Raw genomic sequence first — 24,193 nt, 5'->3', positions numbered from 1 at the left:
ACAAAAATCTCTAGCTTCTCTTAATCATTAATTTCTAAAGAGCACTTAACTGCATAGTGGTTTAAAAACTTGTTTGGTGCAGAGGCACAGTAACTGTAAAAGATTTGGGAGAGGGGCTGGTTATGCCTGCACTGGTGAGCCATTCGGGAGAACGCTGGTTTCTCCCTTCCTGAGAATGCTTTGTGATAATGTCCAAAGGGGGTAGAAAAGATGGCATTTCTTCGATGATAGGAAGTTAGAAAGCGAAGGGTAACTCCTAAGCAATCTGAGAATTGTACATATACTTACAGCTGTACCGTATCACTAGAGAACGGTTATTTTCTGGAAAGACATAGAAACGCGTCTTTTAATAGGAATGTAACGATGCCTCCCCTTTAAACACTGTCGAAGCTGCATTTTGTCTTTGGAAGACCCAGACCGGGGCGTTCTCTTCAGTTGGGCAGCAGCTCGATGGGGTGAAAACTCTCCTACGGCCATTCGAGGGATCGGCTCTGCTCTGTGGCCCAGAAAAGGTGGAGTTGAGATTAAACTAAAATCTTTAGGTAGACATTTCAACCAGTGATCAAGGTTTTCAGTGGACAGACTTTGCCATTATTAAATAGGTGAGAAGTACAAAATACGCTGCTTCAGATGGAGCTTTTAAGCCTACCAAAAAATGATGAAGTCCATCCTACTTTTGTGAAGTAGTATCCTGGAAAGTTCTTTATTGCTTTTGTTAGTTTCTTAGATTTTATGTGAGAAAATAGAGCTTTTCAACTATTACCAAATTGTAAAGGTGAAGTGCAGTATTTCTCTGAAGAGAAACGTGGCAGCGCTCGTCATACTTTATCCGGGGTTAGCAACACGTGAATGAAGTAGAGACTGTCTACGGGAGAAATGCCACGACGGTCTGGTGGGTCCCGTCCCTTTTCATTCACTTCTGATAGCTTCTGCTGCATCGATACTGTGAATAGAGTGCTTCCGGGTCGTCCAGGGCCAGGTCAGCAAAGTCACCTTCCCTGGTTCTCTCCTCTTCATTAGTCTGGCCCAGAGCCACGAGATTCTTGGAGATTCAGGCGGGGCCAGCTTTTAAGCAAATTCAAGTTTCCGAAAGCAATTTTCCCATTTTAGTTAGAAGGGATATTATTCTTCTAAATAACTATCCAAGATTCCCATCCAGGTTCACTGTGACATTGTCCTAGTTCTTAGCTACCGTCTCCGTAAGGTCATAGGAGTTAGTAGCGTTCTATTGCATTAATGACTAGCTGTATTGTGCGCACAGCGGATACCTCTCGTAAGAGCGAACTAAATGGACTTTAGCTAATGCTGAAAACTCATTACCAAATGCTGACTTGCACGTGTCACCTTGTGAAGGGAACGGTGTTAGCGGTGAGAGCTAACTCATCAGTAAGTACTTTAATGCCGTGAAATGGCACACACTGGGACTGTTTTCATTCCTTGCATGACACTTCACAGCAAAGGAGCTACCCAATATTCTCAGCAAAAGGAGAGAGATGGCAGTACATCAGTCTGCTGTCACTCGGAGAGGAACCTTTTACTCTCTGGACTCTGACACCAGCGTGAAAGGCCGCGTTGGCGTGAGCAGTCACTGTACTTGGGCAGGAAGGCTCTTTCTTATGACCTGTTCTCTCTCTCCTCAGAACCATACTTACCTCTGAACTGAGTTGAATTTTGTTTTATGTAAGATGCAAACTATCCCCAGGCTGTTTCATTGTACCAGAGAGTTAAAGCTAATCTGAATGTGTAAAACTAAATTAGTTATTAAAGGATAAAGGTTGGAAAAGAAGGGAGTTAGTTAAAGAAAGTTTTCTTGTTATTTTGTTTTCCGGTATTTTTTAATGTTTCCAGTTCTCTCTACCCTGTCAGTGAAACAGGGTTTTCCAAAGATGGTATGACAATAGAAAGAAATGATTTTCCTCCAAACTCCATAGTCAAAATTTGGCCTTGGTTGGGAGAGCGAAGTAGTGCACTTCATCCCTAACAGCTGAACAGCCTTTGGTCAAGAAATAACTTTTTAAAAGTTTTAGCTGTTACTTGACACAAATTGTGTTCAACTGGTGAAAACTCCATTTTATTTGACTAGAAAATCTGAAGAAATTAAGGCAGCGGGTAATGGGAAGGAAAGGAAATTGAACAAAGACGAAAGTCTTCTTAAGCGTAGTAGAAAGCCGTTTAATCGGGAAGGAGTGGGCATCTTGGAAGTTATTTTTTCAGAAGTGACAGATGTGGTTTTTTTTTTTTCTTCCTTAAATGTCCTTCTTATCTGTGTACTTATTTGTTCAAGGAATAACAGAGGAGTCTTTGAATTTAGTCCTTGAAAATGGAGCTCTTACGCCACATGGGAAAGAGTGCAAAACGTTGAAGTATTTTAGTTGCCGAGATTTAGAAAAGGGACAACAAGCAATTAAGTCAGGTAAACCCCTAACCTTGAGGATGTCCCTTAGCCCAGTCTATCCCTGGGTTTTAGGAAGTGGATCAGGGAACTCCAGCCCCCGGGCCAAATCCTGCAGCCACCTGTTAGTGTGAAGAAAGTGTCAGTGGAATAGAGGCTGCACCTATTCATTCAGGTATGATTTATGGCTTCTTCCTCCTGTAATGCAGAGCTGAGTACCTGTGACAGAGACCTCGGGGCCTGCAAAGCCTGAAAATACAGTATTTACTGTCTGGTGCTTGGACCGAGAGTTTGCCACCGCCAGCATTAGATCTGAAGGAATTACTCCCAGATGTGTCAATCCTGCCGTTTCGCCTTTATTCAGCTCACGTGGCCATGTGGCCATCAGTTTCTTGAGAGAATTTGCCGTCTTTTCCTAGCTCCTTTTCTCACAGTCGTCTTTGTCCTCCTGAATGGCTCCCATGGCTGGAAGAGCGTGTAGAACAGGCCTTGTGAGTTGACCTCGCCACAAAGGTGCAGGTAGATCAACTTTAGAACGGTAGTTACAGATACAACAAAGTTATTTTAAAAAAGCAATTCCCATGTATAATAGAAGGTTAAATGAGTACCATGTTTACATAAAATACTGTAAAAAATGTTTTTGTAAGTAAGTTTTGCCATTCCTCTGAGTTAACTTGAACTGGTTTGCATAATGATGGCAAGAATGAATTTATTCCCACTAATGTTAAAAATTTATTTCTGTTATGAATAAGTGGTTTGATTCTTATCCAGAGTACTGTTTTTCTAGATCAGAAACCTCTTACCTTTCCTTGTACTATAAATCTTCATTTTAACCTCAAGTGAACTAACTTTGTCCTGTGTGGAGTAGTAAGAAGCCACATCTTCCTTTTTTTTCTGATGAATGTTTTAAAACACAATGAAACATCTAAGGATTTCAAATTCTTCGTAGACCTATCTTCCAGTTTTTGTTACTGTGTGTAATTCTTCTAAATAGATGTTGGGCCATTATCTTTCTACTTTGTGAATGTTCATTCTTACTGTTCAGATAGCTTATTCATGCTAGATGTGGCAAAATGGAAAGTGGTAGGATAATAAACAAAATTCTTTGCAACAGGAGAATATATGTGGTCCCCATTTGGAAACAATGCATGGTCTTCTGAAAAATTTACTTATCCGAACGAAGTATATCTAGGCCGTGCCGATACAACCCGGTGAGTTTGAGTCTTCCTTTGTGGTGGCTGTACAGCACCTTCAAAGCTTAGATGAGTGACCTAGTCTCCTATAGGACACCTCCTCACTAGGCATTTTATTCTTAAAGTTGCCTTTTTCTAAATTGGATATTAGTTTTATATGCTGTACCTCTTGGTAGTAAATAATCTTCATCCTAAAGGTTCTTGAATATTTGCCCAGATTAGCTCTGCTTATACTCGGACTAATAGTGCGTTCTTGAGATTTTGGAGTGCTGCTTTTCTGATTATTACTGAATATAGGACTTCTGAAAGAAATGGATTGAGAGAGCTCGGTGAATCATCTGGATCCAACTTTATTTGAAGTCTTGGCAGTAGATGTCATTTAAATCTGAATCTGTTGAAAACCGTGGAATTCATCAAGCATATGATGCCTATTAATTAGCAGTCTTAGTTTCGTATGTTTTGCTTTCTAGTCTTTCTCTGTTTTCAGTCTTCTTAACTGGTTCTTCCCCAGGGCCAGTCCTTTTACTCTGCAGTAAGTAGATTCTCTTGCTCAGGACAAGCCAAAGTTGGATGTTCTGAGTACTTTGAAACACCTGGCTTAGTTACATTCCAAAGGATGTAATCGATAGGAACAGTGATATCGAAACCTGGGGGATAGTTGGGGGGAATCTGTACAGACTCTCCAGGTTTGCTGTGCAGGCCGAATATCTTTTCCCTTAACTGTGATGAACAGCAATGACCTAGAAGGCAAATATTCCTACACATTATCTTCCCAGAGGGTACATACATAAATAAATTTCTTATCGTACTTCTTTCCCATGATCTATATAACAAATACCTCCCATCTTAACACAGTTAAGAAACTCCCGCTAGCTCAAATAGTGGAAGCTTTGAACAACAAAGCTAAGTTATAAAGGCCAGAGCAGTTATGGAAAAAAAAAAAACTTTTCTAATGCTTGTTTCTTTCGTGTCTACTCAGTAAGTCTGGTTGAAGAGGCTAGAATTCACCATCCAGTTAAGAGAGAGACATGTACAGTATCTCATATGGCCAACAGCACAATTTAATATACTGTGAATCTTAGACTCTGAATTAATCCATAATGCCAATAGTCAGAGTATCTCATAGGAAAATGTTTCTGTGAAAACACTTACCTTAAGTGATAGATAGCATACAGGAGAATCTGTTCCATTAAGTAAACAGTACTTTTTGGTACCAGACAATATACTTGGAATTTGTATAACAGAATTGATTTTAGACATAGTTTGGATGTGGCTTCCTGTCCTTGAGTCCTAAACCCACTTGGAGTCTGGATGTATGCTTTTGACAAGCCTGCACTTTTCACTACAGGGATAGAGGATCAAAAAGAAGGGGACAGAATTAACTGCGCTAAGTGCTTTAGTGACATAATCACAGTAGAGAGAATAACAATAGAACTAAAAATAGCTGACTTTTTTTGAATGCTTTCTATGTGCCAGGCACAGTTCTATGTGCTTCGCGTTGATTAACTCATCTCGCCCTATGACAGCCCCATTAGGGTAGATACTGTTACTATCCTCACTTTAGAGAGGAAAACACTGAGACGCAGAGAGGTTGACCCTGGCATTTTCACACTAGAGTTGACACTCTTAATGGACTGCATTGCCTTTCAGAGGAATAATTGTACCACACTGTCTAGATGAGGAAACTGATGAGCTCGAGGCTACACAGTGGATGAATCGCACAGCCAAGATTCACTAATCTGACTCTGAAGCCCAGACTATCCCCCACAACATCATATCGACTCTGTTTACTGAGAAGAGTTGGGGTGCACTGCAATACACAATGGCCAGTAACAGTACGGCTTATAGTGAACCGTTAATTCAAGAATAAGGGATTGGAAGATTTCTTCAAAAGATACTGCAGTTGATCTCTGAGCAGACGTCAAATGGTGAATATTTTCGGCAGATATTGCCCCCCGATTCAGAGGAGTCACCCGTTTGCTCAGTCTAGTGGTGAATGAGTGAACGAGTCACTCCCAAGGCAAAAATTGAAAGCTAGCATCCCAGTGATTGATTGCTGTGTAACAGACTACCCCAAACCTTAGCGACTTTATGCTGTTTTATGTGTCAGGATGCTGTGGATTAGAAATCCAGGAGAGGCTCGTCTAGGCAGTTCCTTTGCTCCCCATGGTGATGACTCGGGTCACCTGGCAGTATTCAGCAGATGGCTAGACTGGTCTGGAGTGTCCGGGACGAACTCAGTCACATGCTGCCACCTTGGCGGGGAGGGCTGGAAGACCGGCTAGGCTCAGCAGCCTCCTCTTCCTCTCTGGCGTCTCGGGGACTCTGTATGGCGTCTCTCCATCAGGGTAGTCAGACTTATTAAAAATGGCAGCCCAGGCCTGCAAGAGGCTGGGTAGAAGGCACCAGTCCCCTTAAAGGCCAGACCTACAGGTGTCATAGGGTCCCCGCCATACACTTCTGGTCGCAGAAGTCACTGGTCAGCCCAGAAGGTGTATCAGGATTTGGGGCCCATCTGTAATCTGTTGTAGGAGCATTAGATGCTTTGATGTGTCTTGACTCTTCTCTGTTCATTCATTGAGGTCTGTGGTTTGTGCCATAGAAACCATTTCTTAGATCTGCTATAGAGGAGCTAGGAGGAGAACGAGACAGATACCTGCATCAGCTTTCATTAGCTACCTGCCCCCGTTTCATTTATCTTATAGCAAAATTTACATTATTTTTTTCGTTCCCAGTTGTGAGCACTTGCCTGTTTTTTTTTTGTTGTTGTTGTTGTTTTAGCAGGGGGAGTTGTTTTTTGGTTTTTGTTTTTTCTGAAAAGCCACAGTAACTGTACATGCTGAGCCGGAAATACTCCAGAGGGAGTGAAGAACTTACCGTTATAGAACTTGAGTTATTAGAGATGTCAGCTGTATCAACTAAGTTTACAAATAGGTGGAAACTCCTATGGTATGGACATTTTATATGGCTAGTAAATCTCTTTCAACAGAGGTTCGTATTGAGCAGCCAGATGGATCGTATTCTTAAGATAATTGAAAGTTTCGCCTGCGTATCCTAGCCCCGTCTTCTGCACCGCCTCTGGCACAGTTTTGTGCTAGAAAATGAATAGGTTCGTCCCACTTTTATTACTTTTCACATGAGAAAAGCCATTGCTCCATTTTATATGTTGTGAATCCTTCAAAATTAGCAGTTGCTGCCAGCCTGTCTTACCTAAAATAACAGATCATTGAAGTTTTATGATATTTCGTTAGACTTGTCTGATTTAGGTACTTTCTTATACTCCCGCTGGCTTATAATAGACTATTACTGCTGTCACAAGAACTAGGGGAGGAGAATAAAGTCTGCACTAGAAATGATCATCTCCAAACCAGTACACTTTCTAAGAGGAGAAAGGTTTGGGATCATCCATCCAGTCCACGGGCAGTGGATTCCCGGAGCGTTAGCTGTGAGGGCTTCTTGCTGCTCACCCCCAATTATCATATAATAAAGAGATCTCTGTCCTTAGGTCAGGCCTCAGGAATTGCAAATGTAGGAATCAAAGTGGTACTTGGGACTCTGCAAAGTGCTGGGAAGAGAAAGCCAAGACTTTGGCATCTGCAGCTGGACAATCAGGGATGGAGTGTTTGAGGCTTTTAGGCATCAAGATTAGATTTTATCCTGTAAAAATGGGGACAAATTTAAATGAAGCGACATAAAGGAGCCTTACTATATTCCTTTTGATCCACATTTCCACCTATGGGGATGTCTCGTTCTGGATTTTATAGGTCCTTGGGCCCCTCCTCTAAATTCTCTGTGACTCTTCAGTTCGGAATCATCTGTTGGTTGCATGAAAATTCAGTACTGTGGTCTTGAATTGCAAAAGAGAGCAAAGTCAGAAGAAAGGGAACTTGTAGATTGACAAAATATTTGTTCTTTCTTTTCAGCATCACAAGTCTAAAGCATTTCAAGCCAATCACAACAACCTGAGTGAGTAGAAATTTCTTAAGGTGTAGCTTGCTGCCTGTAGCTACATCTTAAAGCAGATATTTATGTCATACTTGAAGATGATCTGCCGAGTTTCCTATAAGGTAATAGAATCCTAACTACAGTGGTTCTTTAAGAACCGTTGCAAAAACAATTATAACACAGGGAACCAAGCCTGAAATGTGTCTCCTCTGAAAGCCGAGACACTGAAACGAGGGTCACTTAAGAGTGTGACTGAGACCCGCCTCTGGAATGGCCATCAGCCAGATAGCAGAGATATTTAGAATTTATATGATAGTTCTAATATTTTTACAAAAATGATTTTAAATCATGTGATTTGAAGTTTTAAAAAATGAGCCTGTTTTCTTTTTGGAAAACTGGCCCAATAAAAATAATACTAATATAATTCAATTGTATATGCATGTGCATTGAACGCAGAGTGGTATACTAAAGATAGTTCATGCAAATAACCTTTGTGAGATGTTTGGCTATTTTCTTAATACCTTTTTCATAAATGTATGTTTATAAGTGTATTTACTCATCCGCTATGACTATTAGCTTAGAAGCATTTTGTTAGTTGTATCATGGATTCTAAAAAATCTAATCCTTGGCCTAGTAGGCTATGAGAGCTTTTTATTGCTTTGTTTGTATTTTGGCTAAGAAAATTATTTCTTGCACTTTCTATTTATAAAGATGTTATCACACATCACACCCGCTTAGTGAAGCTGTTCTTCAGAGACAGAAAAGAAGATGTAGGTGTTAAAGTGAAATGTATGTTTAAAAGCCTGACGAAAGGAGGGACCTCAGAATAACCACCTTGGCTTGCATCTGCCTGAGAAGAGCTGGGGTACAGCATAAAACTTAGGTTGAAAGCAGCTTCAGGACATGGGCATGTCGTTGCTGCAAGTTGCAATACTGTCGTGAGCTGCCAGCTATGTGTATGTGATTTTATGTATATATGTGAGAAAAAGGTGTCTGATGATGTAGAATATTCTACCTCCCATTAAAGACTGAGCATATTCCAAGGTGGCCCGTAGCGCCTTGGGCAGGAGGCTGGACCCCTCAGCCACTGTCCACCCCGTCCTCTTCTGACTCACTTCAGCAACTCTACCTCCGAGCACTCGGCTGAAGAAAGAGCGTAGCTTTCTGTAGCAAGCAAAGGAAAGTCAGACCCAAAATACAGTCTGCAGTGTCTAGTTCTCCGTGTCCAGTGAAGATGTTCGTTGGGTTTCGTTGCCCACATCAGAGTCAGAATGCCTGAGTTTAGTGCTTTTATCCACTGGTTTGTGTTTGGCAAGAGGAGCTGGTGGGAGTAGAGTCTTCCTGTTGTTTTCAAAGATGCCCCCAACTCCTTTTAGTGATGTGAAAATTTATTTGAATCCTGAGTTGTTGTTTTGTTTTGTTTTCAATTGCCATTCGCAATCCTTTTTTGGGAGACTGGAATATTAACCATATTTTCCTGATAATGAGCCTTCTACCAATATCTTGACGTGGAGGTGTGCGTGACACGGATTTTTGGATGACCTGTTTTGCTTTTTGTCACTCCAAAGAGAGACGTTCCTGTTTTTAATGCCTCCCTTGAATGGTGTCAGTGTCAAGAAATGTCGTTTCAGTAGAAAATGTCACCAGGCAGGCCTCCTAATCCTTCAATCCAGGTGTAGCACTCTCTTGACTGGCTAGCTGTTTGGGGAACGAGTACCCTGAGCCAGGTCAGGTTGCCTGCCTTTGAACCTTTGTTACAGCTGGGGAAGGACGTCTGTCCCTTCAGTGGATACCCTGGAAAGCCTTCTGCCTTTTCATTCTAACGCACTGGCATGTTGCAAGGTCTAAACAGGGATTCACTGGTGAGGAGTGGAAATGAGAGAGTGATCCGTTTTGCAGACTTTTAGAGGTTGGCATCTCCGTTGTAGGTACTAGCTGATATGTGTTTACTTACCCAGAGATTGGGTCGGGCAAGTAATGATACCAACTGTGTGAAATTTCCAAATAATGAGACAAGCATGACTCACTCATTAGTGATCTCTGCCTGAATACAGTGTGAGTCCTTTAGGGGGATGGACACTAAAATCAGTGTGACTCTGTTCACCACAGCTGTTTTGTTTCTAACAGTAGAATGAGTGTCCGCCTATAAGCCATGCTAATATCCTAGACTCAGGAATTAACTCCTGCTTAGAAGAAAATTCTTCCCTCCAGCTTATCTTTTGTTTGTGCCCAGAGTCTCGTCCTCAGCCTGTCCGCAGCTGCGTCACTATACCACGTGCTGAAGGCACAGTCTGACCTAAATCAGTAATCGACAGTTGGCGGTACGGTCTGGTGCAGCTAAAGTGATTCATATAAAACGAAACAAAAAAGTGAGAAATGCCTAAGTGATTTCTTTGAGGTATGTCATATCTGTGGATCTGAGAAGAAGCATGGAGTCCTACCCTCCTTCCCTCTGGCCCGGGTGCTCGCCATTACACAGCCAGCCGCCCTGGGCCAGAAGGCCTCCGTATTGGCTGCACATTATGGTCATCTGGGGCATTTGAACAGCTACTGATGTTCACGTTTTAATTGGTCCTCTTTGCAACCTGGACGTAAAAAGCTCTGCAGATAATTCTAATGGACGGCCAAGGCTGAGAATCACTGTCTAGCTAATCCTGAGTGGTTGGTCTTTGGCAGGATCACCTCAGTCTGGTTGTTCTTCTCATAAGGTGCCTTTATTGATATCCCAGGCACGGCTCAGAGTTTAAAGCTTACAGTAGGCCAGGGCTCAGGTGGTAAAATGATCACCCATTCGTCCTCAGGGTAATTCTAGAGAGAGATGCTGCCATCCATCCAGTTTCCTCTCTATACCAAATACACAGTCCACGGCCATGGCACCCTGAATGTGCCCGATCGTGTCTGATCTCGGAAGCTAAGCAGGGTCGGGCATGGTTAGTAATTGGATGGGAGACCACCTAGGAAGACCAGGTGCTGTAGGTTTGAAAAAAAAAAGACAAAGTATGCGTAAGTAAGCAAAACAGATTTTCATAGTCTGCTCTCTAGAATCCTCTTTCCTTTGCATATGTGATTTGCGTGGAGATTTCTCAACTCTGCTAGCTAAAATAGAGCCCTTGAACTTATTAAAAGAGCCAAGCCCAAGCCACCTACAATGACTTCTATTTGTAAAATAAACAAGAACCATTGTTAAAGTTAATAGAGGAAAAAAAGGCTTCTTCCTGGGGCAATGATAATATATTTGATGATTTGTCTCTTAGCCTGTCTTCTAAGTGGGATTTCAATGTAAAGCGACTTTCTCTTTTTCTTATTTCTTCGTGAATGAAATGCACTAGCTGATATTTCTGAATTTTATATGAGATGTGAAGTGAGTCATTTTAGCACCTGTGTCCCAGGATGTCAGAGACCTAACCCAGTATTTGCCAAACGAGGTTCCATATACTTCATTCTTTCTTCCCACCGCGGTTGGTAAAGCCACCTGCCATGGCAGACGTGGTCGTGGGAAGAACTGTCTGATTCACTTCAAGAGTGAGAACCACTATTCAGACTACCTAGCTACCAGTGATTTCTAATCGTGAAAGAAATTTATATTTCAGAGCAAGTTCAGATACAGCAGTTGCCCTTCTGAGAGAATTCTGGGCACCATAGAAATTTTCTTTCACATATGCCTACAAATAATTGATCATTTACATTTCAAATAGGTGGCGTGTTTGAGACGAAAAAGTGGGTCGCGGGAAAGACTGGTTAGTGCAGGAGACTGAACTGGCATCAGGCTGTGAAATTTCACTGCAGTGACATTAAGGCCTGGCTGTCTGCTTAGCGTGCAAATGCTGCAGTGTCACTTAGAGAAAACGTTTCCTACACCTTGGAAAACTTGCGAAGCCTTCCTGATGTCGGGTGGAATTGAAAAGCGGTAGCCTTTGGGAGCTGGGTGCATCCGGAGGGTCGCCCGTCAGGGTTTTCATACTGAGGGACACTGTGGAGTACTGTGAAACATTGTTGAACTTGATGTAGATCGTACCGCACTGGATTTTAAGATTTAGGGGGGAGAGTAGAGGAGGAGGATGGGGAAGTGATGGGAAAAAAGTAAATATATAAACTTATACTATATTTTAAGCAAGGAATGAAACAGATTCCCTATCAGCACTGTGAACTTGGGTCAAGTTCTGCCCTACTGGGCTGGCTGGCTGATTCCTGTGAACCCTCTAAGAAACCCTCTGAAACAGCTAAACAGATCCCTAGTGTGACCACAGTTTCACCACCTGCCCCATCCCCCTCCTCTCAACAACAGAAACATTCCCAAACTAGGCAAAGCAGTGTGTCCTGTCCCGGTCCAGCACCATCTCATCTGCTCTGGTCTGTGTTCAGTTCTAGCCTGTTGCATTATTTTGTGATCTAATGGCAGAACTTAAATAGGAACCCTCCAAAGTCGGAACCCTCTGTTTCTGGCACGTCAGCATAAGTAAGTAAAAGGACACATGCTGGGAGGTGCACTCAGCATTCCCGGCTCCCGACTTCAGGGTGGGACCCACTCACTCTGCCTCTGGGAAGAGGAGGCCGAGGCTTCTAAGACAGAGAGCCACGTAGCCTCGGTGGACGTGGTCGGAAAGAAATCTGTCAGCTGTTCTCTTTGGTGCTTACAGGGCGGGTGACGACCGTCCCCCATCTACCTGTCCCTGGCGCTGTGCCTTCCCACTGGTCACTGTGAAAAGCAGATCACACTGGACTCAGAGGCCAGAACCCAGGACACTATTCCCCTCCTCATCCCGAGCCCATCACTTCTTCATACAGCTAATAATGTAGCATCAGCTTCTCTCTGGATAGCTCTTGGGTTTGTCCCCCAAGAAACAGTAAAGCATTTAAAGGAAAATAGTCAGTGGTAGCCATCAAATAAAGAGCTTATCGGGAAATGTCACTTCCCCTCAGCTGAAATTGATGACCGCAAACATTGACGGTGCCCCCTCTGCCTGAGTTTTTAAAGGCTGCCATAATATTTATAAGCAACAAACTTGTCTAACATTTTTTCATAACTTGCTAATCAAGGATTCATATTAAAACAGACAATCAGTCTCTGAAATGTTCTCCCTCAAAGGGGTTGAGATCGTTTTTAACTACAAGAACCTACCAGTCTGTTTTTTCCCTTTGAAAAAACTAACGTTAGAGGTTTGTGTCTTTCATCTGCAGCGATTACTCCGATCGCTTTGAGATGCCTCAGAAAAGTCAGTGAGCCAGGCTGGCGCCCGTGCACCTCTGGGGATGCTGGGCTGGGTTTGTACACCTTATATCCTTAGAGAATATCTGTTTTTATTATAACCTTAATTATAAATACCTATATATAGGAATAGGACTTTCTCTCACCCCACTCTCCTTTAATCATTATCACTTAAGTGTAAACCACACCTCCCCCCACCCTCTTTTACTGAAAAAATGCACTTTAATTCCTAAGGAGAGTGGCTGTTCCTGGCCGGGGAGCCAGGCGACTTCAGGAGGAGAGCTGAGGAGGGAGAGCTCTTGCCAGACCTGTGAAATTAACCAAATTCCTTAAACATACAAATAATAGCATCCATTTTAAGCTGCCCCCAGCCCCTTCCAAAAGGGTGTTCGGGGGGTGGGGGAAACAACCAAAATGAAAAAGTTCAGAATGCCTACTCTGATTTTAGAAGTTTCACTAGGGAAAATACCCAATATTATTTTCTCGGCTACTAAATGGTCAGAAACTTCAGGATTTTGTGGTAGGCTGAGTTTTGTTTTTTTTTTTTTTTAAGGGAAAACACAAAGGCTATCTGATATGAGCCTAGTTTGTGTCATCTCTAAGCATCAGATTTGTTCTCACCCTAAGTTGACAGGTGTTCTCAGTCTCTCCTCCTGTAGATTCTGCCCTTCCCCTGATGACAAGCCAATAGTTCTTGGGGTTGCATGTCTCCTAGAGCCCCAGCCCTGTTGTGTCGGGGGAGGGGGGAGGGCAGGAGGGTGGGCGGAGATGGGGGCTGGGGGAGGGAGATTCGGAGAAAGAGTGATGATAAGGGTTTATATAAACATATTTAAAGCAGCTTAGCAAAAGCTTTCTCATTGAACAGCTTTAAGAACAATGTGAATGAAATCTTAGCAACTCGGTTAGTAATCTGAAAAGTCTATTAATGTATACTTGAAATTCTGTTTGTATAAAAATACATTTTCCTCTTTATTTTAACACTGTGTAAAAGAACATTATGCATGTGTGTGGTTTGAGAATTAAATGGTTTAATACTCAAATTTGAATCTCTGTCTTTTCTGTACATAGAGATTAATTTATTTTAGATTTTTGGATTGTTTTAGTATGATGGAGCTCTCACTCCCCCTGCCCTTTCCAGATGCCTGCCATCTTTCAAGACGATGCAGTGACACATCTCCCTCCCAGGATGCGTTCACTGGGAGAGAGCAATGGAAAGCATCCTTTACCAAAGCCCAGTAGCACGTCTATCCGTTTCTCCCTCGTCTTCGTCTCAGGTGGTACTGTCCATTCATAATTGTGAGATGGGAGGAATTGTGTTTATTTTCACCTCTATTCACAAACCAACATAGGAAGAGGCGCGAAGAATAAGAACGCGTTACTTAACACAAGGGTTGGCGACTCTGCCCATGAAGATAATCGTGTTCAGAGCGACTTCCCTTATAAGAACCAGGAAGGGCCTGTTGGCCTTGAAGGTCACCCTGTTGTGGTTCAGCGAGCGGCCGGCGATGGCGATGGCAGTGCTGGCTGCTGCTTCGCTGCCTTCCTCGTTTACCTGTGGGCGAGATGGGAAGCAGACAGCCGCATCAGCTACTGTGCGGTCATTATGTGCAGGTGAACCCTCCACAGACAGCGATTCCTCAAATGCTGAATGCTGTTTGTTATCCAGTAGAAAGTACACTTGGGTCAGGTCTCTCTGGAGCCCTGCTGTTACTCGTTCATCCATCCAGTGAGTATTGACGTAAGCACACGTATTCAGATAAGCGCCGAACCAGAAATCTGGATGTTTACCGGGTGGTCACGTTTCTGGCTGGCACCATCGTACGTGGTATCACAAGAGGATTGTTTTGTACTTGATGCCAAAAGAGATTGCGACTCAAGATCAGAGCCCTGTCGTTGGGATAGTTCCACTCTCAGAGCGTCAAGATCCCACACACGACCACCCCAAGCAGCCACTCAGGGCCCACCCAGGGCCTGTGAAAAGGGGAGGGTACTCTGGATGGATGAGGATTTCTGGGAGTAACAGACTGAAACAATGGTATCTGCCGAGAAGCAGAACCACCGTGGGGCTGGAGGCGGACACCGTCAGAAAACTGTACTTGGGGACTCAGACTATCACTGAAACTGTCCCAGCCTCTCAATGAAAGCACCGCAGATCCCTGAGCTTCGTGGGTTGAGAGTGTTCTCTCCCTCCCCCCAGCTCTCACTCCCTCCTCTTTTACCCCTCCCCCAGCTCCCCAAACTACCTATTTCCTGATCATTCTAGGATGAAATTTATGAGCAGTCTGGAGCTTGTATAAGACCAGGATTCTTTTATTCAAATCAGATTCTAGTCTTCAATGGCTTCCCAGGAGACCTCCATTCAGTCGGGGTCCTATGTATCGGGCTCCCAAGGTTTTCAAGGAAAATAACTTTGTTTCCTGAGCCATGGAGGAGGCTGGCATCACTGCTCCAATGGCTAAAGAGAATCCAGACCTTGGCTTCTCCCTCATGGTAACTCAAAGCCCTCGAGGGGCTGGGAGTTGACCATGTCTGTCCGGGGTCCTTGGGAGAGGATTTTCCGTCATAGTTAGTATCCCAAGGACTCATCTTCTCTTAGTCTAAGTGTTCTTTCCTCCATCATCCATGACGGTCATGTTATTTTTATTTCCAAAACCATTAAACCAGTACTCGTGTGAGATGCCTTGTTCCGATCGCAGTATCTAAGTTCCATCCCTCTCCTTCTGCTGTTGTCCTGTGGGTTACATGTCCACATCGAGGACTTCGGCACCTGGCCCGTAGCCTCGCTGTCCCCTCTAACGCCTGCTGTTATTTGACCTCGGCGATTAAAATACCTCAGTGGACCAGTCAACACCCTAAGCTCCCATTTCACTGATCTCATCAGACCCCAGGAGCATTACCTTCAACTCTCCTTCAGCAAAATGGTCCATGGCCACGCCCCACACACGCCCCGTGACTGCTCTGCCTCTGCAGTTACGATCTCGCCATCACTCAGACTATCACCTTCTGGTTTTTCAAGCGATGGCAGGTGCTCACTCCCATTACAATTAATCTGACACCCTCTTGTCCTCTGACACCTCCACGCTCCCCCTAACGACACGCTTCCCACCGTGACTCTGCGGCCACGTTCGTTAGCCCCGAAACCTCTCCCACCACGACCTTCGCCATCTCCTCAATCCCGCGACCTCTCTGGCCCGGCTTATCCCCCTCACCGCCTGGTTCCCCGAAGAGTGGTCTCCACAAGTGGTTTCCAGACCCGGCTGTGCATCGAAAATCCCTTGAGGAGCTTGGAAATTATATGGATTCTCAGGCCCCATCCTGGACTCGCCAGGAGTCGAGCCCACAAATAACCGATGCGCTCGGTCCACAGTTCAGGACCCGTTGGAGAACCGGAGGTTCCGCAGGCTTCCCGTGGCTGTCACGCTAGTAAAGGGGTTCCCCAGCACCTCAGCTGGAGCGACACGGCGAAGCAAGAAGTCATGGAACCGCTTTCCTCAGTGCGGACCTTCTCGAGACTTCCGCGTGCCAGCGTGCATTCGTGCTCAAGTCCCCGAGAAGCGGGCGTCGTTTACGTAACCACCTCGCTTTTGGTTACGTGCAGTGCAGTCCAGAGCTTCAGTTCTCTGCGACACACTTTAGGCCACAGCCCGCACTCACCAAGTCCCCTCCTCGCCTTCTGTTTGTTCCCCAGCCACGGAGGCGGGCGTGTGCCCCCGCTACCTCGCCTGCCCAAATTCCTCAGGGAGACGGAACCCATGGTCACATTGCAGCCTGAAGAGATCCTTTCCATTTTCTTAAAATTTCTCCCTGGGTTTCCATGAGCTCCACTCCCCTCCTCCGAGTTCCTTCTCGGGGGGCCTTTGCTGGCTCCGCTTCCTGTGCCACCTTCCCCCTCGTGTGTGTGTCCCCGCTTGACCTGCTCAGGAGAGGTGGCGGGCGGGAGGGAGGGACAGTCCGACCCCGAGGGCTCGGGGTAGGGCTGTACTGTGGCAGGCCTCACAGAGGACGGGGTGCCAGCTTTGAGGTTTGAGGGTCCCTGGAAGCAGGGCTTTTCCACGTTCGTCTCCCGCTAGTCACACGTCTGCTGTCTACACCACGAGAAGTAGCAGAGCAAGAACTCCAGAGGTCCAAGTCCCACGAGATGACGGGGTATGAATAATGACGCGGCACGGGAAATGAAGGCAGCAGCCGAAGAAAGCAACAGGCGGTTACTCACCTCAAGAAACGCCTTGTGGAACGCGTCGGAGACGAAGAGGTCATTTCGGCCTTCGGCGACAATACCTGTGAGGGAGCCCGGAGAAGGTCCGTGAGACGGGGAGCCGGGTCGAGTTTGAAAACTAGGAAGAAATCCTGGACCCTCACCTCACGATACCCCCCCAATAAAATCATGTGCAAATGAATAAAGTCCTTTGGGCTTATTCGGTCTGGCTCCTGTGGATTGAATCTCGTGCTTCGGCTAGGGGACAGGGGACTCCGTTCTTACAGAAAAATTCCATTCGATAAGTGTTTGGCAACATTTTTAAGAGAGGGATTGTTTTTTAGACTTGGCTTAAAGACAGCCCCTCGAGGTAAATCCCATTGCCTAACACTGGAAACTTCTTTTCGAGAAAGGTATTTTGATATATATTTTTAAAGGATAGTGGGCTGGAGGAAGCAAACCGACTGAATACCGTTACTGAAGTGTCACAACTAGGAAAAGTTTGGCCGTCCCCGTCCAGGTGACCACGGGGAAACACGCGAGCCCTTGGGAATGTCCACAGGGGCTATTAAATGTCGGCTACGCCTATGTGAGACCCCAGGTGTCCCCAGCTCTTAATCACATCTGCTCCGAATCCCGACGCTTTTTCAGATTCTTCTTTACCTAGTCCCCTGTCCTCTGTCAGTGACAGACTCAAAGGGGTCCCGAGCCCACTGAGCCCATGGAGATTCTGGAAAAATCCCCTTTTCCAGAGAACGGAGACCCTGGGAGGGACAGGGAGTTCCCTGAGTTAGCGGTAAACTGGGGGTCGCGTCGGGTGTCCTGACTCGCGGCCCTTCCCCCTCTCTCTCTGACTCCTGCGCCTTCGGACAGACCGCCTTGGGGGCAGAGGGGAGGAGGGCTCCGTCCACGCACCCGGGAGCTTGGCCTTCTCCGGGCTGAACAGGTCCACGAGGCCCATGTCTTGCAGCTGCTCCTTCACGCTGAAGCTGTCCTCGATGCGGAAGCGGGGCACGTGGGCCACCAGCAGCGTCTCTGCCAGCTGGTCCAGCCACTCCTGCAGCACCTCCGGGGTCAGTTCCCGCTCCACCTTGGCCAGGCTCTTCTCAGGCTTCGGCAGGATGAGCGTCATGGCGATGTCGTCGCCCTTGAAGGGCAATTCGAGCACCTGGGTGCCTTCCGCCACACGCCGATAGCGGAACTTGCCTTCCTGGTACATCATGGGCGCTTGGCAGTCCTCCTTGTCAGCTCTGTTGAAGGATTCCAACCTCGTGTTCTCAGGGCTGAACTTGGACTTCCACAGGCCCTGGAAGAAGACAGGTGGGAGGATCGCAAAGCGAGGAGACCAGAAACATCTCTGGGAGAGGACTGACCCGGCATATGCACGTTGTTACATTAATATGTGAGCATAACTGGGGGGGGACGAGACTAGCGGGGTACGCACGGAAAGGTAACGACGGCTGTCAGCGATGGAGCCGTGAGCGCTTCTGTTCTGTGACCTTTCCAGGTTTTCAGCACTGACTGTCTGCCTGCTTTCATAATAAACTTAAAAACTGAAACCAAGAACAACGTACTAGCCTCCTCACGACTCTCTTCTTGAGTTTAAATTTAATTGCCTTTTGCTTCCTGCCTCCCATTGGCCTCTTCCTCCAAGGCCATCCTCCAAGGTATGGGTCTCTGCCCCTGATGAATGAGGGCCACACATAGGTAACAGCCCCCCGGGGGGGGCGCATCTGGCAGCCCTACCAGATGGGGGGGCCACAAGACACGCCTTTGAAATTTGAGTTGTAATTACCATTCCTAGTTACCTTCTGGCTCTTTGATTTGGGGACAAGACATTTAACTCTTCGTCCGTACACTGAGGAGCTGGTGATTACTATGTCAGTAGGCTGCTCACTGCGTGCCAGGCACACTCTAAGCATTTCACATGCATTTAGTGCATCAGCCCCTTCCATAACTCCGTGAGGCAGGTGTCATTACTGCCATTTTATAGCTGCAGAAATTAGGGCATAGAAAGGTCTCAGGTAATTAACCCAAGTCCACACAGTCAGGAAAGGAAGAGTCTGGATTTGAGCTAAGTAACCTGTCTGAGGGCCCAAGGTCTCATTTGCGACAGTAGTTGGGTCAGGAGGGCTGATAAGTGACCATAAAGCGTGATGCGTGCTGTGGAAACGCAGCCCCCACCGCTCTCGGGGACAGAAAAGCCCCAGGGGACAGAGCGGTGGGCCACAGCAGTGACCGGCTAAATCCTGGGCCCTGTGTAAGGCGGGGGATGTGTATGGGGCACGACCCAGGATGGGCGATTGTGCCACAAATCCACCCGCCTTAAAGTGGCGGCCCACCTGACTCAGTCAGCTGTTTATTCTCAGTGTCCTCTACCTCATACTCCTTCCTAAATGGAATCAAATTGGAAGTCTTTAGAACTCGACTCAGAACGACATGGCCATCTGTGTGGTCAAACCACAGGGCCCCTGCAAGATCGAGGTCCATGTGGCACCTGGAGGGTCAGAAGCCTCAGGCGAGGGGAACTTTAGTCACTGTAGAAGCTGCTCCAGATGATGGAGAAAATCCCATCACTGAGGATTGTCGATAGACTCTGTCATTCTGTTCCAGATTTCAAAATGGAGGTAACTGGACGGCAGAACTTATCACACATACGTGAGAATTTATCACCACTCACACCTTGTTGCCAGGCACGCTGGCTTTGTGAAGTATACATGCTGCCTTGGGCCCAGAGGACTGCCAGCGCCCCTGGACCTCAGCCCAGCAGCCATAGCCCTGGACCTAGTTCTAGACCCTCAGCGAATTTGAATTTCTGCCCCGACCACGCATGTACCATCTCTCAAAAGGGATCAACATACACACGCCCAACGGTGTGAAAGAGGGTGAGCTGGGCGAGAAGTCTGGGGCTTCGCGAGGGCCGAGGAGTGAGTACCTTGAAGTAAATGGTGTTGACCAGCACCAGAACAGTGAGCTCGTTGATGGCATCCCGGGGAATGACATCGGTGATACGCCCTTCGGTCTTGTTGGATATCCACTGGTTGATGGTCACTCTGGACGACTCCGCGTTTTCCTGGGGAGAACAGGGAACGAACCCGCCCACTGTGCTGCTCAGCCGGCTTCTCCGCTTCCGCACGCGGCACAGCTTGTCATCCGCCCTCCCTCTGCTCTGCCTTTGCCTGCCATTTGGTGACGCCACCACTGTAACCCAGACAGGGAAGCTCACACACCTCGGGAGTGCCACGAACTCAGAGTCCAGGTTTCCAGCCCCTGGACAGGAAGAACTCCGAGGTCAAGGACGATGTCTGCAACTCACCTTAAAGTCCAGGGGCTGGAGCTTGGCTCCATAGACCAACTCGCTGATGTCCTGATAGGTCTCGTTGAAAGTAAGGGATTTGTCCCCAAACAGGCGGTTGGCTGAGACCAGCTCGGAGGACTTGTTGGCTTTTCGATAGAGTCGGCAGTTCAGTTTGGCAAAGAAAAAGTGGATCTGATCAGACGTCTTCTCGGAGATGGTATCAAACTTAAAGACCTGTAGAAGCCAGAAGAAAGCGGTGGTGGGTCTATGCAGCTCCTCGGCTGCCGGGAGCGGCCGGCACAGGGCCCTCAGCCCCTGACCGGCAGCCTCTTCACTTGTGACCCGGCAGAGCGCGGATGCTCAGCTCGAGGTCTCTACGGAAATGAATGCAGAAAAGAAGGAGGAGGAGGAGAAAGAGAAACGCAAAGAGATTGGGGAGCTATGGAACGTCTCTAAAAGGCTCTAGACCGAGACACGGCCGGGAGGCTGGGCAGAGGGCTGTGGTCATACCTCCATCAGCTGCTTGAGGGTGTTGTTGCAGGCGCCCAGCTTGGTCATAGCGAAAGCTGTGGAGATACTCAGGGGCGACAGGAAAATGTTGTCATTGTCGTTCTTAGAGTCTGCAAGGTGCTGGTAGAAGGTGGTGGCAAAGTGGGAATTGGCCTTAGACAATTCCCAGACCCGCCGGTTGGTGGCCTCGGGGACCTTCTGGTCTGAGCCCTCATCCTCAGTCGCCTTCTTCTCCGGGGAACGGTAAATGCACATGGGATTCACAGGGATGTCCCGCGGCTTGGCTGTGCAGATGTCCTCCACAGGGTGCCAGTGACAGGTCACACAGCCCCAGAGGCCAAAGAGCAGCAAGGAGAGAAGGTGTGCCCTCCTGCGAGGGGACAGAAAGCCGAGTTAAGCTAGGCTGGGAGGACCCTGTTCCCACCGCCCATCCCAGACTTGCCCCAGTAAAGCACAGGGCACCTGCCCACCCGGTGTGGCCTTGCTCTCTGTGAAGCACGAGGGCCCAGGACAAGTCCGGTCCTGGACTCTTTGCACAAGGATCGTTGAAATTAGAATCAGCTACTGAAGCAACTGTTGGTTAGTAGAAGTATTGTGTGTCCGAGGCCCGTGCTGAGAGAAATAAAGAATGCAGACTCCTCGTTGGTGAGGTGGGACCCGCGCCCGTGGAAAATAGGCGGGCACCTCGGTCCCCGTGAAGAGCGAGGACAGAGGAGGAGCCACTGATAGAGCTGTTAAGGGAAAGCCTCAGAAATGGGTGGACTTGAACCCGGATGTGAAAGGGTTGGAAGGATTTCAGCTGATCGGCAGAGAGGTTTCAGCAACGCAGGAGGGTGCGGGGTGAGCGGGCGAAGGCGCTGTCTGTGTGCTGAAGACCACGTCTCTGGCCCCAGCCCCAGCCCGTCCACCGAGGTCCAGACCCGTTGTTTGTTGGACAGTCCCACCCGGATGTCCCGCAGATTCCGTTATGAGATGACGACCAAGCCGAACTCGTAACTCTCCCTCCCCACACCTGCTGCTTCTGCCAGGTCCTCCGCCTCAGCGGATGGGACCCTCATGCCCCCGGAGAGCGGGGGCCACCCCGATTCCTCCCTAGGTTCGATCGATCCGTTTCCTTCCTCTCTCACTGCCTTAGTTCATTTTCCGTTGTCTGGGAATTTTAATAGCTTCCAACATGGGTACGCAAAGGGTAAATGAAACAAATTTTACTTAAAAAAAAAAATGAGATCGTGAGATTGGCAAATGAGGAGAATTGAGACGCCCAAGTAAGCAAACCAAGGGATAAAACTGTCTGTACTATTTTGTGGATAAGACGGGGGGCCAGGGGCTTCCTTGGCTGACTTAGGTCTCTGGGTCTGTATGTGGGTACCGGGTCTCCTCCTGGCAGGAAAAGACAGGCTCGCAGTGCAGACAGGATTTGCCGAGGATGCCGCCCGGGCAAGGTGGGGCCGGTTGGCATCAGGGGCAGCTGGGGGGCACTTGGCTTCTCGCGTGACCTGAGGCCGGCTCTGCAGCCCTGTTGGGAACAGAGGCCCCGAACCGGGAGAGGAGGAGGCAGGCTGAGGAAGCAGAGACCGAGGATCTTGCCATTCATCTCTCCTCTTGCTGCCTTCTGTTTCGCATTTTGTCCCCAGCTGCCTCTGAAAATACGAGTGGAGGCCGACGGGGCCCGGAGCTCTGTCAAGCACAAAGAAAAGCCAAGGCAGGGCGCCCCGGCCTCGCTCCTAGCTTCCCGCAGCACCCCAGACCGAGGAGCGAGTGTATGCGGTGTCGGTGTCGATGGAGGGAGGGCCACAGTCCTTTTGTCAAAGGTCGCCGAGATCTTAGGGGGGCAGAGGGGCAACCGAGCAGAGGAACAGTGAAAAGGCCGTGAGGGGCCGTCACAGATTAAACCCGCCCTCGTTCCAGATGTGGGCCAGGCCTGGAAGTCCCCTCAGGGTCTCCTGGGCCAGTGAGGGCTGGCGCCGGCACGGCATCTTCACACAAGGGAAGGAAGACGTCCCCTTGGTTTCTTGGGGTAAAGACCCAAGGTGCGGCCTAGGGAAAGGCCTCACCCCGGACGAGGCAGGAGCGGGGGGCACTGGCAGTGATGTCCTCCAGACAAGCTCCCTTTGCCGTGAGCCCCAGGGAGAGGGCCTGGGCTGGGAGCTGCCGAGCTCATCCTCACGAGCCAGAAAACCCAGGAGGGCTTGTGCAGGGTGAGCTCGCCCCTCTCACCTCTTTCCAGCAGCTGCAGTCCCTCTCCCACTGGGAACCATGGTCGCTGATGTCCCACGGGCTGGCAGGCGGGCGGGCGGGCGGAGATAGTGAGGCCCCAGGCGATCCCTCAGAACTGGCCCTCTCCTCTGCCTGCGGCTCCGGAGGCTGTGGGGGGGCCGTGGGGAGAGGAGGACTGAGGTCAAAGGCTGACGACCAGCTCCCAGGGTTAAGCAAAGCGTGGAGCCCAGTGTTGTTTAATTAGTGGAGAAGTTTTAAAGTTCAGTCAAGCCCAGGGGCGGCAAGGCCCACCCACCTTTACGACCCAGAGCCCCTCACTCTTCTTCATCTTTCTGGGAAGGAAAAAAGAGAACAAATTCAAACCTGGTCAGAAAATGCCTGACTGACAAGTCTGTCTGTAGGGGGTTTTTTTTGGTTTTTTTTGTTTTTGTTTTTAACCTGGTTAACCAAGCCAGGAGGTAGAAAAGAGGTGAGTATAACTAGCCTTGTTCAATGTCCGCAAACTTCTAGCCCTGTACGTGCTCAGGGTACAGGTTTCTTTAGGGAAAAAGAGTCCATAGTATCTAGTCAGAGTGGGGAGAAGAGGAATTTTCTGGAATGAAGTACTACCCTCAGGCCTCTAAGAGCCAACACATCTGTGATTCAGACCAGGACGCACAGCGGTTACCTCAGTGGTCCACAGACGGACCCCTTCCCCACTCAGCCCTGCAGTGAGGGGAGGGGGCACGAGAGCAGGGCCAAGGACGTCTCTCAGGTGGACGAGCTGGCTGGCAGGGACTCGACACAGTTCTACTGGGGACCAGGAGACAGTGTGGGGCAGGTAAGAACATACAACTGCCGAACTACTTCTTCAAAAGCAAACAAACCAAGTCAGGGGAGCCTGCACGGGTGTGAACGAGATCGCCCACTGGAACCAGACTTGCAACAGCAAAAGATTAGGAACAACTCCCATCCCTAGGAGACTGGTTCAGTCCACCAAGGTGCACGGCACACCGCAAAGCCATGCCGAGAAGGACAAGGCCCCTCTCTGTGCTGACAGGGAGGACCTCCAGGACAATCAAGTGGGAAGAGGCAGGCGGCTGAGCAGTGTTTCCAGCACGTCACCTTTTGTGTCACGAAGCGGGGATGTGGGGTGACAGATGGACACACGGGCTGGGGGGAGCCGTGGCGATAGGAACCTTCTCACTTAGTTCTCTAGTCGGGAATTCGTCAGTGCACCGCCCATTTGAGACGGACT

General features: G+C 47.9%; 1 protein-coding gene and 1 pseudogene across 1 annotated transcript; one reads left to right on the top strand and one right to left on the bottom strand.

Annotated features, from left to right (window-relative positions):
• The first annotated feature begins 10,390 nt into the window (after positions 1-10,390).
• On the top strand, positions 10,391-10,509 carry LOC120617785 (uncharacterized; annotated as a pseudogene).
• Positions 10,510-13,789: 3,280 nt separating this feature from the next.
• On the bottom strand, positions 13,790-23,923 carry SERPINC1 (serpin family C member 1). Its single transcript, XM_039881446.1, has 8 exons — positions 23,823-23,923; positions 22,957-23,103; positions 20,740-21,109; positions 20,248-20,463; positions 19,867-20,004; positions 17,847-18,237; positions 16,950-17,014; positions 13,790-14,288 (listed from the first exon to the last, which is right to left on the bottom strand). The coding sequence occupies exons 1-8, from the start codon at positions 23,906-23,908 to the stop codon at positions 14,112-14,114; spliced, it is 1,590 nt and encodes a 529-aa protein (XP_039737380.1). The 5' UTR covers positions 23,909-23,923; the 3' UTR covers positions 13,790-14,111.
• Between the last annotated feature and the right edge of the window lie 270 nt (positions 23,924-24,193).

This window comes from Pteropus medius, unplaced genomic scaffold (assembly GCF_902729225.1).
Source record: "Pteropus medius unplaced genomic scaffold, Ma_sr-lr_union100, whole genome shotgun sequence".
Lineage (NCBI taxonomy): Eukaryota > Metazoa > Chordata > Mammalia > Chiroptera > Pteropodidae > Pteropus > Pteropus medius.
Note: the sequence above shows the minus strand (reverse complement) of the source record. Positions and strands in the feature narration are given on the sequence as shown.